The 16034-nt window shown below is 34.0% G+C and overlaps 1 protein-coding gene across 1 annotated transcript in view; it reads left to right on the top strand.

The window, feature by feature from the left end:
* The first annotated feature begins 579 nt into the window (after window positions 1–579).
* Window positions 580–16034, top strand: part of LOC121980609 (callose synthase 10-like) — a 39070-nt gene continuing 23615 nt past the window's right edge. The window contains exons 1-5 of the mRNA XM_042532712.1: window positions 580–747; window positions 836–945; window positions 2701–2817; window positions 2967–3035; window positions 3120–3297. Of these exons, the coding sequence (XP_042388646.1) occupies window positions 701–747; window positions 836–945; window positions 2701–2817; window positions 2967–3035; window positions 3120–3297 (521 nt within the window). The 5' untranslated portion in view covers window positions 580–700. The remainder of the gene's footprint in view (window positions 748–835; window positions 946–2700; window positions 2818–2966; window positions 3036–3119; window positions 3298–16034) is intronic.

The raw sequence follows: 16034 nt of genomic DNA, 5'->3' as shown, positions 1-16034 counted from the left end.
GATGGTGTCGAATCCTCTCCAAATCGTCTTCTCAGGTTGCGTTGGAGCCCTTGGGCGAGTCCAGATCGGGGATCTCTTCTTAAGGGGATGTGATCAACCTTTTATAGGCAAAGGGTGAGTGTCCGACACGGGCCGACGTGCACCCGTGGCCGATTCGGCGGGTGGGGCATAGCTCGTGTCAGCTAGCACGAGCACTCTAGATTGGTTGACTGAACGGAGCACGTCTTGTGCCGGTGAGCACGTGCACTTGTGGCCGGCATGGGACTTCAAATGTTAGCCTTTAATTCTTTGTTTTTGCTCCCTTTTGCACTTGATCAAAAGAAATACACGAGAGCAATCCTCTGAAATAGGAAAGTATCAAAATGAAGCATAAAAAGATGATAACGTAAAATATATGCATATAAAATGGGAGGAGACATGTGTCAAACACGATAAAAACTCCATATAAAATACACACACCAAAATCCCCTAGACCAATCTTTTGTTTGTCCTCGAGAAAACAGCAATATCTAAAATGCATGTCATGCTCCTGTTTGGTAACATTATTAGTATGTATGTAGCTATCTTACTGTGTGTTTTTCTATAGACTGTTCAGGTAAAACGGCTGCATCTACTTTTAACTGTAAAAGATTCTGCAGCAAATATTCCGAAGAACTTAGAAGCTAGAAGGAGACTTCAATTCTTTGCAAACTCGTTGTTCATGGACATGCCTCGTGCTAAACCAGTTTCTGAGATGATACCTTTCTGGTAGTATATAATATATTTCAGAATTTCTGAAATTTCCATATTTCATATTTAGCGTCTGATTAATGCTAGGAGTTTTTTTGGATTGTAGTGTATTTACTCCGTACTACAGTGAGACAGTCCTCTTCAGCAAATCAGAATTAAAAGTTGAAAATGAAGATGGGATCTCGACCCTTTTCTATCTCCAAAAAATCTATCCCGGTAATGTTTCAAAATTATCTGAAGAACATAACATGGGTTCCTGATGCAGTCTGCCATTTATAATTCTTTTATTAAATGCTATATAGTTCAATTTCAAGTTTGTCTTTACTATTCTAGAGCTGCCTTTTTAATGACCAGGTTTTAAGTCTGTATCATTTGATGGCCAAACATTGTAATTAGATCTTCATGTTATTGTTGCAATCCTAGATAGTCCTTCGATATCTTTCATTCTTCTCTCCCTAGTCCCTGCCATTCTGGACTCTGCAGCATCTCCCGATCACTTACATAAAGTTATATATGATGTAGTGCTATCGTGAATTTGAATTGCTTGGCTTATCATGTTATGGTTACATAAGACATCCATTGGTAGTGTTTGATATCCAATGCTTTTTTATTACGTAATCTTTCTATTAGGTCAATTGACCTTTGAGCTTAGATTTTCTTATATAACATATCTGGATACCGTACTGCTTGCTAATTAATAAAAACTGAACCAGCTTGATATGTCATGTTATTCTAAAACTAAAGTTTAAGTTGGTCGATAGTCTCACTCCCTACTATTTTTTCAAATAATTTCTTGTTCAGGCGCTGGGGTAATTTACCTAAGAGTAAACATCACTTGATGATGTCATTTAGATCCAAATTGAATGTAATTTTTGGTTGATATTATATTATAATGACTCAACACAACATGGAAATGGGTTAGTTAAAGATAGGTATAGTATTTCTAAGTGCAACCTTGTGTCATCTATGGTTGGTTTTGGGGTTGTGGTTCACTTCGGTTTGGTCACTGAACAATGTTCTTTACTTTGGTGGGATTTTCAGTATTTTTAGTATGATTTCATCCAAGTTAAGTGGCTTTCGGTCATATGGTTTTCTAAGTTGTGGGTTAGTTTTTGGCAAGGTTCAAAATCTCAAGAAGTTCTTTGGTCTTTGACTAGAACAATATTGTTATATTGTTTTGGTATCGTGTCGACATTTCAATATATGGTGCCGATGGTGAATTGGATGTGAAAGGAGAAAATAGCTAAATAATAAAAAGAAGAAGATATGACATTATCAAGGGCTGTTGAGTGTTAGAATGACATGATAATTATCGACATGATTGACACATCGATACATGAGACATTGTTTGTGCCGAGTGTAAAGTATGAGATATCAAACCATAGTTTTTGGAATGTAAGGTTGTTATATCTATAATATTGAGTGTAAAGTGTAAAAGATTAGTTGATTAAAACTTTAGGACGCATGTTATAAGGTCCTTTTAATTAAAATTTCAACTTCTTCCTGTTGCACAATGAGTTTTTTTCTCCCTAGCCAACTTGGTGGTTTGCTATAAACCGACCCCGTGATTTACCTTCCTTCGCATAACCTAGGGACAGGCTGTGAGGGGTTTCTGAGTGTGCGTAATCACCTTTTTGCTACAACAATGAGCTTTGTTCTAATTATTCAAAATTATTTTTTTTATAAAAGAATTTAAACTTATTCTCTTGTCATTCTTTTTAAGATTGTGTAGTATCTGATTCTTAACGGTCTTTTCTTCCAGTTACAGAATGCCACTTGGGTATGTCTTGCTCTGCATTCTGCAGTGTCGTATTAGCAGACTAATATTTAGCTCATTTGGAAATGTTTTTTTTTTTTTTGCCTGGATGACATTATCATGCAAATTTTCTCTGCGATGATAATTTCCTCTACCACATGTGATTTTACTTAACAATTAACATCACTTGCGCATTGTTCATTTTGTTGTCCTAGATGAGTGGGAAAATTTTCTAGAACGAATTAAATCAACTGCTGATGCTGTTGAAGATGATGATAGCTTGGAGTTACGATTTTGGGCATCGTATCGTGGCCAAACATTGGCAAGAACAGGTTTGCCTGATTCTAAAATGGACAGGAACTGTGATTATGTTCTGTTTTTCTCAACTTGATTATTTAAGATCCCCATATAAAATCATGTTCCTTTCTATGGTTTTATAAACTTTGCTCATCCATTTGATTTTTCATAATGATATTTGTAGTGCGTGGTATGATGTACTATAGAAGGGCTCTTGTACTACAAAGTTATTTAGAAAAGCGCTATCTTGGAGGTATTCTTTTTTTTTCTTCTTGTTTTCCAATGATAGTTTTAAATGCAACTTTTTGTTTTCCTTGTCTTTACAATTCATATGCAGGAATTGAAGATGGTTATTCTGTTAGTGATTACATAAGCACACAGGGATATGAGTTGTCTCCTGAAGCAAGGGCCCAAGCAGACATTAAATTTACATATGTTGTTTCATGCCAAATTTATGGTCAACAGAAACAAAAAGGGGCTCCAGAGGCAGCTGATATTTTACTCCTTATGCAGAGGTTAGTATTTTTAGTAAACTCTTTTCTTTAGTTGAGTATTATGTGGATCAAAAGTTTATAGGAGATCATAATATCAAACCCACTCCCAACTATTAGGGGTTGGCTCCATATATCTCATACATTCATATGATCTCTATGGGGGCAAATTCTATGCACTACTTTATGACTCGTAATCAAGGGTTAAGTGTCAAACATGCTGGCCATGTTCTGCTCATCGATTGATATGTGCAACGACGTTAGGATGTGTTGTACAGTGGAAACAAAAGGTAAAGCGAACAAAGACCGATGAAGAGAAGGGATAAGAGGGGGGAGTACCTTTGCGCAGGTGGAGGGTGATGGTATGCGGGCGACGTAATGGCTAAGCGAGAGGAATCAAGGAGAGGAGAGGTCTATGGGGAGAGAGAAGAAGAGGAATTAAATTTGTAACCTTTAACAATAACACTAATCTAACTAAATATGATTATCTATATAAAACTTAAACTCAACCCTAAAAACTTAAAATTTAACTTAATTACTTATCTATTTTGTCTAAAGTAGTTTAAATACTAAATGTTTAAATAGGATAAAATGTGGTATCTAAAATTGGTGAAAATTTTATTTTTATAATGCTAAGAGATCATACAAGAGAGATTGTGATGAGATTCTTCTTTTCCTCCTTTATGTCTTCTCTTAGCTTTAGTACAAGTGTGAAGAAATAGCTAGAGTTTGCCTAAGGTTTTGATATAAAGAAATTTATTTGATTAACTTGAGAAAATATTTAATATTTTTCTTTAACTATTCATTTTATTGGAATAAGGCTTTGTTGTTGCTGTATTCATTTTATTGGAATATTATTGGAGATATTTATCAATCGCAATAAATATACACATGATGAATTAGATTTTTTCTAAAAAAATTTAAATACTAATTCAATTTTATAGAAAAATTCTTGAATGTTAATTTTTCAAATTTGATTGAGTTGAATATTATATTTTCATTTTTTAAATTTTATAAAATTAATTAAATTTAATAACAAAATCTATAATCTATAAGCCTAAAATATAATATTTTAAGTCTTGTATTTATATTTTTTCGTTCACCCTAATAATTGTAATTAAGTGAAATAAATAAAATTAAATTAAAATCAAACGATAAAGTTTTGAATTAATATTTAATGCTTATTTTTTAAACAAATGCTCATAAACAAATTTCAAACACAATAACAGAAAATCATAAAAATATAGCTTTATTTTAAGCACAATTATATCCTTGACAATTAATGTCCATTGTGCCTTTAAGTTTGAATTGCTCCAAGATTTTTAAAGCAAAACATGCGCTAATTAATTGCTAACCAGGGATGGTCTTATTTTCTTTTTTCTTATTGTAACATTTTACCTGAAAAAATATATATTATAACTATAAATATTATGAAGCAAAAGAAGTATACAACAACAACAATCAAATCTTTATTCAATTAAGTGGAGTTGGCTATATGAATCCTCCTATGCCATTGGGCTCGATCCCCTGCTATATCATATATGTAAATGCATTTTATCCTACTTTATCATTGCTAATCTAGTATTTCTTTGGTCTTATTCTTTCTTGATTTATGTGCGTATTTGTTATGCTCTCATATCACTTAAGTGGGACATTTATTGGCCACCTAACTACATGTTCATACTTCATACCATTTTAAACGCATTTTCAGAATTTTCCCTTAATATGGGCAACATTGACTTCTCTTTGAATTTGTCATTTTTTATCTGACTCATCATATGTTCTCACATTTACCTTAATATTCTCATCTATGTCTCTTATCTTTTATTTATATACTTGATTCATAGCCCAACATTCAATTCCTTATAGTATAGTAGGTCTAAGTCATTTTATAAAAGTTTCCTTTAAGCTATAGAGGTACCGCTAAGAACACCTAATACTATCCTCCATTTCAACCAACTTACTTGGATCCTATGTAAATTATCTTTATTAACCCCTTCATCATTTTACACAAACGATCCTAGATACTTAGAGCTCTCAATTAAACTCGTCATCTCCTATCTTAACAATTTACTTGGTATGTCGATTACTATTAAAATTAAATTCTATATATTATGTGTTTACTAAACCTAAAATGTTTACTTCTAATATTTCTCGTCAAGATTCGAACTTAGCATTTATTAACGTGTCTCATCAAATAAAACAATGTCTTTAACAAATAAGATGCATTATCTTAATGTGTCTTGGATTCTCTCAGTCATCCATAGCTAGTACAAAAATATATGAATTCTAACCCTATCTTTATCGAAAACACTTCTCTTGTTATTACATCCTTATTCCTTAATTGTTTTAATATATGCTAGGCTAACATCTTTATTATTTCAATAAAGCAAAAGAAGTATATAACTTATAAATGGCTAATGGTAAAAATTAAAACTTGATTGTTTGCCAACATATTTAAACACTAAATTGATCGAATTAACCAACAAGAGAAATAAAAAATGAGTTAACAATCACAAGTAATCAAACAATTAAAATAAATAGATAATTAGAAGTTACAACTTCTGCTAGAATTAATCATTTTATATTAATAATTCATTTATATAAATATTAAAATCGTTCTCATGACATGATACAATACCAAAACTTTATCTATTGTTCTGGTCAGTGACAGAAATACCGACACAGCTATATTTTCTCTTAAAACATGTAAATTATGCCAATGTTTCTTTGGTCTCTGTCTACCCCTTGAACCCCCAATGTAATTTTATTCAACTTGAGTGAATGGGTGAGGTGATTTTATGAAATTTCTCCATGCCCTGCCTGAGGTTGATCCATCCACCAACAAACTTCACCTAGCGTGCATGTTTGAATGTAATGCTGGAGCAGAATTGCAGAAACATACTTCAGTTGAGAAACAACCATCCTTGAATATCTAGCCTGACCAACTCAATAGGCAATCATGAAATTAGGGATGATAAAAAGAAAGAGAACATGCAATGTAAACATCAAATGCAACATGAATTTAGGTATGAATAGTAAGGTCCTATAACCGTAAAGCTATATGAATGATGCATCATAAACCTGAAGATAAATTATGGAACGAAATTAAGTAGAATTGAATGATCATGCATCCTATGTTTACCATACATTAATTGTAGCATAACCTGCTATATGGATACACTAAACAAGTATGCAATAGCTCCCTTTAACATATAAGGTTCTTATGTGCTGAAGTAATTTGCTCCGATATAACATGATTTTTGCTAATTGTTAAGCATCCATCAGCGAGCATGGTTGGGTCCATTCACACAAGACCTAACTTGGAAGAGGGAATGAAAGTTAAACATTGTTGACATATGTTGATTGCATTGAACTTAGTTCTTGAGTGAGTAAATGAGGTTGATAGTGAAGATAGTTAATGTGCCAAATAGTTGAGGTACTTCTGTAAACTTGTTGGCATACTTGATCAATCCCCATATGGATTGATCAAGTTGTATTGGGATTAGTGTTACATGATCTTCTTCCAGCTGATTTTTTAGACCTTATGTTTTTAACATTCTCTCTTAGCTTGTTCAAATTTAGTAGAAATTGGATAAAAAATTAAGGTAACGGGATGATCTTGCCAAACCAGCTAGGAATCTTCAATTGATAGCCAAGATGGTGTTGGCGCAAGCTTCAAAGGCGACTAGGAGATGTTACTCTCATGCTCGGTCTACTCTGAAGCACGGATGGAGGGAAAAGGATCTGTGATGGAAAAATATGCTTAGGGGAAACGAAGGGAAAGATGGAGGAAAGAAGAAATAGCAAAGTAAAGAGGGAAATAAAGTCCTTGCAACCAATCATTCAATGAACAACACAGTCGTTGTAGCCCCCCAATGGTCATCATTTGCCCTCTTGTGGTCATATTAGCCTCGTCGCGACCTCACGATGAGGCCGCTGGCCGCCTTCTTGTGGTTAGGTTGCAAGGTCACCAACAAGGTTGTGACCTCACAGTGTGACCTCGTGAGGTCACAATTGTGACCGTGACCTTATAGTGTGACCTCATGAGGTTGCAATTATGGCCGCGACCTCAAAGGCCACAACTATGGGTTCGCTACTTGCCTGAGTTGGCCGCTTTGATCACTTGAAGGGTGGAAAGTTTCTTTTGCCTTTTTTTAGGTGGACGAAAAAAGGATCAAAGTTGATTAGCTGATGAATTCAAATTTTGTACGTCTATTATTTTTTTAACAAGTAAACAGAGGAGGTCTCGACTCATGTGCTATCCATCTCTCTCATTTGCACCTCGGAATAAATAGGATATAAGTTTGACCATGCAAACCAAATCGCTTGAGCTATCCCTCTTGGCGTATGCTGTGAGATGACCATTCCTATGATGTCCCTATTTGCATGTGTTGTGAGATGACTATTCCTGTGGGAGAGATGTGTGCAGTGATTATTAGAATTAATAATATTGATATTAAATAATTATTTGTATTTATTTTATTTATATTGTAGTTAATTATTGATAATAAGTGTGCATATATGAATTAATCATTGAGAAGTCCATTACTTTATTATTTTAGTCTAATTTAACCAAATTCAAATTTAGTTAATTCAAATTTATTTAGTGTAATATAATTCAGATTAGACATATTCACATTATGTAATTTTATCAAATAATATTTATTTAAATTAACTAGCTAATTGAATTTAATAAATGAAATAAGACTGATTTGATTAAAATAATTAAAATTGATTTAATGTAAATAATTCATATTAGACATATTTACATTATGTAATTTTATCAAATAAGATTAGTTTGGTTAAATTAATTAAAATTTATTTAATTGAGCTTAATTTAATTCAAAATTAATTTTAATTAAATTACTCTTGTTAATTTATTTATTTTACTTTAATTAATTTAAGTTATATATTTTATGTAAATTGGATTGAACCTGATTAAATAAGAATAATTTGATCTACTTAATTAAATTTAATTTATTTTAACTTAAATTGTTTAATTTAATTAATTCATATTTAAATTAATTACATAACATTCATTTTAATTAATTAAGACATTTTAATTTTAGTTTGTTGGAGCAAAACTTGATATCGCTCACCTAAGTGGCCATTATCACCGGCCCCACGACAAGATACATGCAGGTAAATCAGGGGGGCATTTTGCCATAGCGCAATGAGCCTTTTCATGGTGAACTTAGGCACCCAATGAGGCATTTGCACCCGTTGAGAATTTATCCCAAGACCTATTGGAGCAAACACACATGCAAGTACCAACTACGCCAACCCGTTGCGGCCATTTCAATTTTATTTAGTGAACTCATATTACATTGTATGTTTTAATTAAATCATTTGATTGAATATCAATCCAATTTGATTTAAATAGGATTTGAGTTGATTACAGTGGAATTGATTTATTAATATAATGCTATAAGATTTGATTAAGATGGCTCTTTTTTGGTCTTTTAATCATATATCTATCAATTTTTTTTTTTTGTATCTTTAATTTTCTCATTCTGTAAATATTTTTATTTTATTATTTTCAATCTTTTTGATAGATTATAATTGCGTTGATCCATTCGGTTGATATCTAAGGATTTGGAGCTTCTGATATCGATAATGATAGCTGATACTTTTAACCATGAATTATATACAAGGATTAGAACAACGATCATGATCCATCATCTATTCCGAACCATTACAAGGATTGCTATAGAGAAATGAGGTTAAGGGCCTGCATTGATCCGAAGAGTTCCTTTCGGATTCATATCAACTTAATCTATGCCCATTAATTTATTTGATATTGAGTATGACAAACAAAAGCAGAAAAGCTTGTAATTAGAAGGCCATTAATTATCTCCACAATACTTGAACTATTTAGAACAAAATGGAGGTTTGCAAAAGGTTACTGTAAGGGCTAGGACTGAGGACTACAACCCTAGTTATGTGTTGCCATGTATCATGGTTTCGTAACAATCTATGATGACTATGACAAGGGCAGAGGAAGACATTGAACATTTGGTCAGGGAAGATGGAGAAGGCAATGATACATAAATGAAGGAACACTCTAGCGAAGTGTTGTTTGATAAACTTGATTGGTTAAACCCAAGCTAATCATGGGAATAACCTAATTGAAATGGATCTTGTAGGGTTGGTGGTACAATTTTGATGCTGCATCGCCTCTAAAATCATGTTTCTACTAGGGAATGGTCCTCTCAAGTGGTCGGGTTCAATTGGGGTTGTTTTGGTGAGTGAGGCAAAGAATGTAATTTTGAGTTTTTCTTTGATTTTTATGCATACATAAGGTGTTTAGGGACTTCGCAACTTGTACATGAAGGTTGGAGTTCTTGTGATTCGACATGGTCGAGTTGTAGTGATTGTTGCCTTGGCAGCCAAGTCGAATGGATTGTGCTAGATGACTTAGAGGTACATAACAAGGTGGACTCAAAGGTGATCAGTGAAAGATGGCTTGAAGCATTTGAAGGATAAAAAATTCCAAGCGATGTGGACTCTACATGATGCAAATGGAGTGCTTGAAGACCTAGAAGATATGTGAACTATGAGAGATTATGAATGGTTGTAATCTTCAATTCTTGCTTTTGGGCAACATCATACGGAGATGATGTATACAACTAGGTAACGTGTTTTGTCTATGTAGTTATTTATAGGACACTTTCAACCCATGAACAAGTACCTGGTTGTAATTGACAATTTAGGGATTTCTCGTAGAGTTGCAAGGATGTAAGCTATATGAAGGAGAGATCTTTGAGCAAATTTAGTGGACTGGAGATGAGCCTTAGTTGATTGAACACCGAACTTCGGGGTGCACAAAATGTTTATGTTTGAGCTACAGTCAACTAGTAACATGATCAATCAACTAGATGGTAGAGTCACTAGGTGACCAACAACTGGAATATTTTGAACATCATTTGAGGTTATTTTTGGTGGATTGGAGGTGCTCAAAATAGTGTCATTGGAGCATGTTTTATATATTCATTTGAAATTGTTTGACTTGGTAAGAGGTGCATTTATGATATGTTATGATCAAATGCTCAAGCTAAATAATGTCTAAGGGCCTTCTTATTGGAAGTGAAGGCTTTCTTCTACAAACAACTTGGTATTACTCTCTTCTTTACTCATATTGTTAATTTATGTGGAGAGAATACATTCTTTGTAATTTTCCCAAGTAATTTGGAGTGTACGAGATTTGTTCCACGTAAGGAATCTATAGATTGTGGATTAATTAGCAGGACTTTAAACCACGTAAAGTCTAATATGTTAGCATTATCTTTGTTTTGAACTGTTTTATTCTTCATTTTTATACAATTATGACACTATCAATCAAGGCCACATATGAGCACCCTATGCTATTAACTATTGATTTGCTTGTGTTCAAGAGTAATTTTATTTATAGGTCACCATCTATTATCCCTTTTCTTCTTGTCAGTTTGAGCCACTCACTATATCAATCCTTCACTTTATACTTTGGTATGCTAAAATTTGTAGTTAATAACTAATCCCCCAAAACTCAAGGTGTTAGGAAGGATACCTTTCTATTTGTATTCATAATATTGGATAACATGGTTGTCAGATTGGGTGTGTATAGCAATTCTTGACTTGTGTTAGGATTTTTTGCATGACTTAGAATTGAGTCATGGATGACATGGTTGAAAAGTTATTAAAATTCAAGGCTAATCTCTCGTGTGTCATTCATAATTGTGACTCAATATGCTTAGACACACTTTGACATTGATTGAGATGAATTCGACTAATGATATCTTTGGTAGTGTTTGCTAATTGAGATGTTATATTTTTTTAGTTTGTCTCTAAAGTTTGAATTCAATTGATTAAGTAATTGTTAAAATTTCTATTTTAGAAATAAACAGATTATATTGAAATGATGGTTTGTAAGATACTGGTTGCATTTCTATAACTTATGTCTCCAAACTTTTACTTCAATTATCTTTTGTCATTGTTTTATTTCTAAATGTAAACGAGACAAATAAAAAGAGATTAAAAAGATAAAACTTATCTGTATTTATTTATTTTTTTAAGTGTTGATAGGGTGGGTAGGGATTAAAATATGGTTCTGGTTGGCATGGGAAAACTTTTTCCGCTGATCAACCAACACATAGAACATGCTCGAGACAACAAAACCCCACCCATCACCAATTTGTGTCTACAATGGTGACTTTGTGAGACTCCTGAGATGGCACCAAAACTTTTGCATCATGATAACAGTCTCCACAAGGCTTCTAGCAACAATGATAGCTTTACTTAAGGTCACTGATTTCATTCATGGTCAGCAAAGAAATTGCAAGCTCCTGAGACTTCCATGCGACTACCACAAGCTTTCAAAATGCAAGTGACTACTCTCTGAGCCCTCGAAGCACATATAACCACGGGAAACCACTTTGTAACTGACACACATGTGATCACAGCTTTCATGCGACTACCACAAGCTTTCAAAATGCAAGTGACTACTCTCTGAGCCCTCGAGGCACATATAACCATGGGAAACCACTTTGTAACCGACACACATGTGATCACTCAGCTCCTGAGACTTCCATGCGACTACCACAAACTTTCAAAATGCAAGTGACTACTCTTTGAGCCCTCGAGGCCCATATAGCCACGGGAAACTACTCTCTTGAGCCCTGAGACTGCGCCAAAACTTTTGCACCATGATAATAGTTTCCACAAGACTTCTAGCAACAACAATAGCTTTACTTAAGGTCACTGATTTCATTCATGGTCAGCAAAGAAATTGCTAGCTCCTGAGACTTCCATGCGACTACCACAAGCTTTCAAAATGCAAGTGACTACTCTCTGAGCCCTTGAGGCACATATAACCACGGGAAACCACTTTGTAACCGACACACATGTGATCACTCAGCAACCACTATTGAGACCCTACTCGAGTTCGTTGTGGACAACTTCCCAGTCCTCTTCCTCTTCCTGGTGCTCAACTTCGGCACACCTCCAACACTCGACATCCTCCAACACTTGACACTAATGACACATTTCATGTCAGCCAAGACCGAAACCTAGTTTTGCTCGGATTCAAACACTAAGGCGGGCAGTTAACCAACTATTTAATTGCTGAATTGTTTTTTTTTTTTTTTTGAAGTAAAATAATGAAGTGATAGGGGATTAAAGGTGTAAACTTATCTGAATTCATTTTGGCATGCTTCTCCACTTGTCGAAGCATGTCCATTGATTGTTAGTTTGATATGGTATGATAAAATTTTAATTTAATTGATATATTCCTTTTTAGCATTAAATAAACTTAGTAGAGGATTAAACTAGTAAAATAATTTATTTTAGCATGCTTCAACTCGTGCTGAAGTGTGCTTGGCATAGTGTGATATAGAAATTTATATTATTGTGGGCTTTAAAGATTGCATTTTCTTTGATCTCTCTTCTTTTTATTATATATGTCAATTAGATTCATATCATGTTCGAATTGAATCAATTTGAGTTGTCATGATTCTCTCGCATTCTGATTCATATCTAGGACACATATCATTATATATCTTGAAGATATGATATTAATCATAAATTATATGATTCTAACAATTATGTTAGTGTATTTATTGTAACTAAAATTATTATATTTCTTCGATGGATTACAATTCTAAACCAGTCTCTTGTGTATATTCTATTTTTCCTGAAAACAGATTTTGATTTATTTTTGTGTTTGAATAATTGTGCTATCATCTGTTATTAAGAAGCGCATATACTGGGAGACCATTTCATCCAAGATAATCTGATTCTCTATCTTATTATTATCAGTGGACAATCTGATTCCCAATGCAGATTGAATTTCTATATGCATATTAAAACTTTGATACTGGCATTCACTTAGGTACATTTGGTTGATAGGAATAACTATTCTGTATCTATCTATCCCCATAGAATAAGTATCGCTATGTTTGATTTCAAAAACAAACTCAGATACCAATTCCTTTCATCAAAGAATATATTCCATTCATCAAACAAACTCAGGTTCCCTAATCACTAATGCACTCTATCACAGGATTAACTATTCCATTCATCAAAGAATATATTCTACAATTGAGAAAAGCAGTGCTGATGGGATTCGATAGGCAGGCAAGGCGAAGTGGGCCAGATAAGTTGGATGGGTTGAGTTGTTGGGGTGGGCAGACAAGCAAGCTAGACAAGTCAATTAGCTAGACAGAATTGTTGGGGTGGGATTCAAGACTGGAATTGGTCGTGCTGAATTGATTTATTGTACATGATTGTACAAACTATTTAGAAGAGACTAGCTGAGTGGGCCAGTTGTGTTAAACAGGGTAGTCATACTGATTCTCTCAGGCATGCTTGCTGGGGCAATTTGATCGTGTGAGTTGGACAAACTAAACAAATTGTTTAGGTATTTCATCATTACGAAGGCTAGTCCTTGTGTATTACTTAGTTTCTACAAATCAAATATAAGATTCATAAATCAAACTAAGAAATAAGTATTCCTATTTTGTTCCTTGTCAAGTTTTTTATAAATGGTTATTTCATTCCTTCTTGTCAATTATGGTCTCTATAACTTGAAATAGAAGTAATCCTATAAACTAAGTTGAGAAGAAAAATTCTCTCATATTATATTAATGAACCAAGACACCCTTTTTATAATTATAATGGGAGTCGATAAATAAAGAAGGAACAAATAAACAAAGAAAAAAAACTATTCTACCTAGTAAATTATTCTATCAAATCATTTTAATTGATTACATCCTATTTGCACCCAAGATTGACTCTACAAAAAAAAAAGATAAAATATTTAATTATTTTCTACACTCTCGCTAAAACTTGGCTGTAAATATTGATGAGACAAAGCTTGCCTTCAATAACTTTATGAGCTTTGTTCAGATAAAATATTGACTTCATAACTGTAAATATTTATGAGCTTGCCTTCAAGATTGACTCTACAAAAAAAAAAAAAGATAAAATATTTAATTATTTTCTACACTCTCCCTAAAACTTGGCTGTAAATATTGATGAGACAAAGCTTGCCTTCAATAACATTATGAGCTTTGTTCAGATAATCCATTCGTAAGAAGATTAGCTGGTTGGTGAGATGTAGGAATATACTCAATACTGATAATGCCTTCATCCACCTTTACTCTAATGAAATGATGATCAATCTCTATATGTTTAGTTCGGTCGTGATGAACAGGATTGTGAGCTTACTGATAGTTGATATTCACAATAGAGTAGCATAGTATCTTCAAACTGAATTTTTAGGTTTTTCATCATTCTTTTGAGCCATAGCTTTGTATTCCGCTTTAGCATTACTTCTTGCTTTTTGCTACGCCATGTCACTAAATTCCCCCATACTATCGTGCAATACCTTGAAGTTGATTTTCCATCATCCATTGATCCTGCCCAATCTGTGCCAGTGTATGCATATACTCTTCTATCCTCAGTCTTTGCAAAGAATATTGTTGGAGATATAATCAAAATCTCATATTAGAAAGATATGAAAAAGATCATGGGTTTACAAAGATATAAGATATCTCTATTGACATAAGACCTTTTGAGTAGAGCCTAAAAACAAAATTATCAGGACTTAGACTCAAAGTGGACAATATCATGTTATTGTGGAGATATATGTAAATTCCTTTTGACGCAGCAAATGGTATCGGAGCCATGGTTTAGACTAGATGTCATGTGGAGTGACCTTGAACGAAGTTGCGAGGAGGCCTGAAGCAGATCAAGGTGACCGGATGCCCGGAGCAAGTCAGGATGACCAGATGCTTGCGGGGAGGCCCGGAGCAGATCAGGGTGAACTCACGGGGAGGCCCAGAGCAGGTCAAGAGTGACTGGATGTTTGCGGGGAGGGCTCGGAGCAGGTCAGGGTGACTGATGTTCGCGAGGAGGCCCGAAACAGGTCAAGAATGACTGGATGCTCATGATAATGGTGGTCCTTTGTTTGAGGAGAGGATTTGTTGGGATACAATCAAAGTCCCACATTGAAAAGATATGAAAAAGATGAGTTTAAAACAATGTAAGATATTCCTATTTCCATGAGGCCTTTTGGGTAGAGTCCAAAAACATGGTTAAGTGGAAAATATTATGTTATTGTGAAGATAGTGAATTCCTTTTGGACACAACAAATATGTGTCTCAAGATTATATTTATTGCATTCAGATGACCTTGGCATGGTGAGTGCACATAATGACTTACCATGCTAACTCCAAAGGTGACGTTTGGGCATGTGTGAGAGAGATGAGTCTTCCAACAAGACGCTGATAGATGCCTTTGTCAACTAATTTTCCGTCAAACTTTTTTCCCTTATTCCTCAGTTCAATTGGCGTGTTACTTGGCTTGCATCCTAACATGCCACTTTCCTTCAACCGATCTAAAGTGTATTTCCTTTGAGACACTGAAATACCCTTTTTGTTTCGAGCAATATCCTTTCCCTAAAAATATCTCGGTGTTCCAAGATCTTCAAGCTCTCCATTGAGAAAGACATTTTTTATATCAAGTTGCCTGCCAATGATAGAAGAATTCTGATAATATTGAATTTGGCAACATGAGCAAAGGTCTCAGTGTAATCAATCACATAGGTTTAAGTAAAACTTTTGGCCACCAGACGAGCCTTGTGCCTTTCAATTGAACCACCAGCCTTGTACTTAATCATGAAAACCCTTTTGCAAACAACAACACATTTCCTTTGTGTTAATTCTGCCAAATTTCATGTATTATTTTGTTTTAGAGCATGCATTTTCTCAAGAACAACAATC

Source organism: Zingiber officinale, chromosome 5A (genome assembly GCF_018446385.1).
Source record: "Zingiber officinale cultivar Zhangliang chromosome 5A, Zo_v1.1, whole genome shotgun sequence".
NCBI classification, from domain to species: domain Eukaryota; kingdom Viridiplantae; phylum Streptophyta; class Magnoliopsida; order Zingiberales; family Zingiberaceae; genus Zingiber; species Zingiber officinale.
This window is presented reverse-complemented; position numbering and strand designations above follow the sequence as displayed.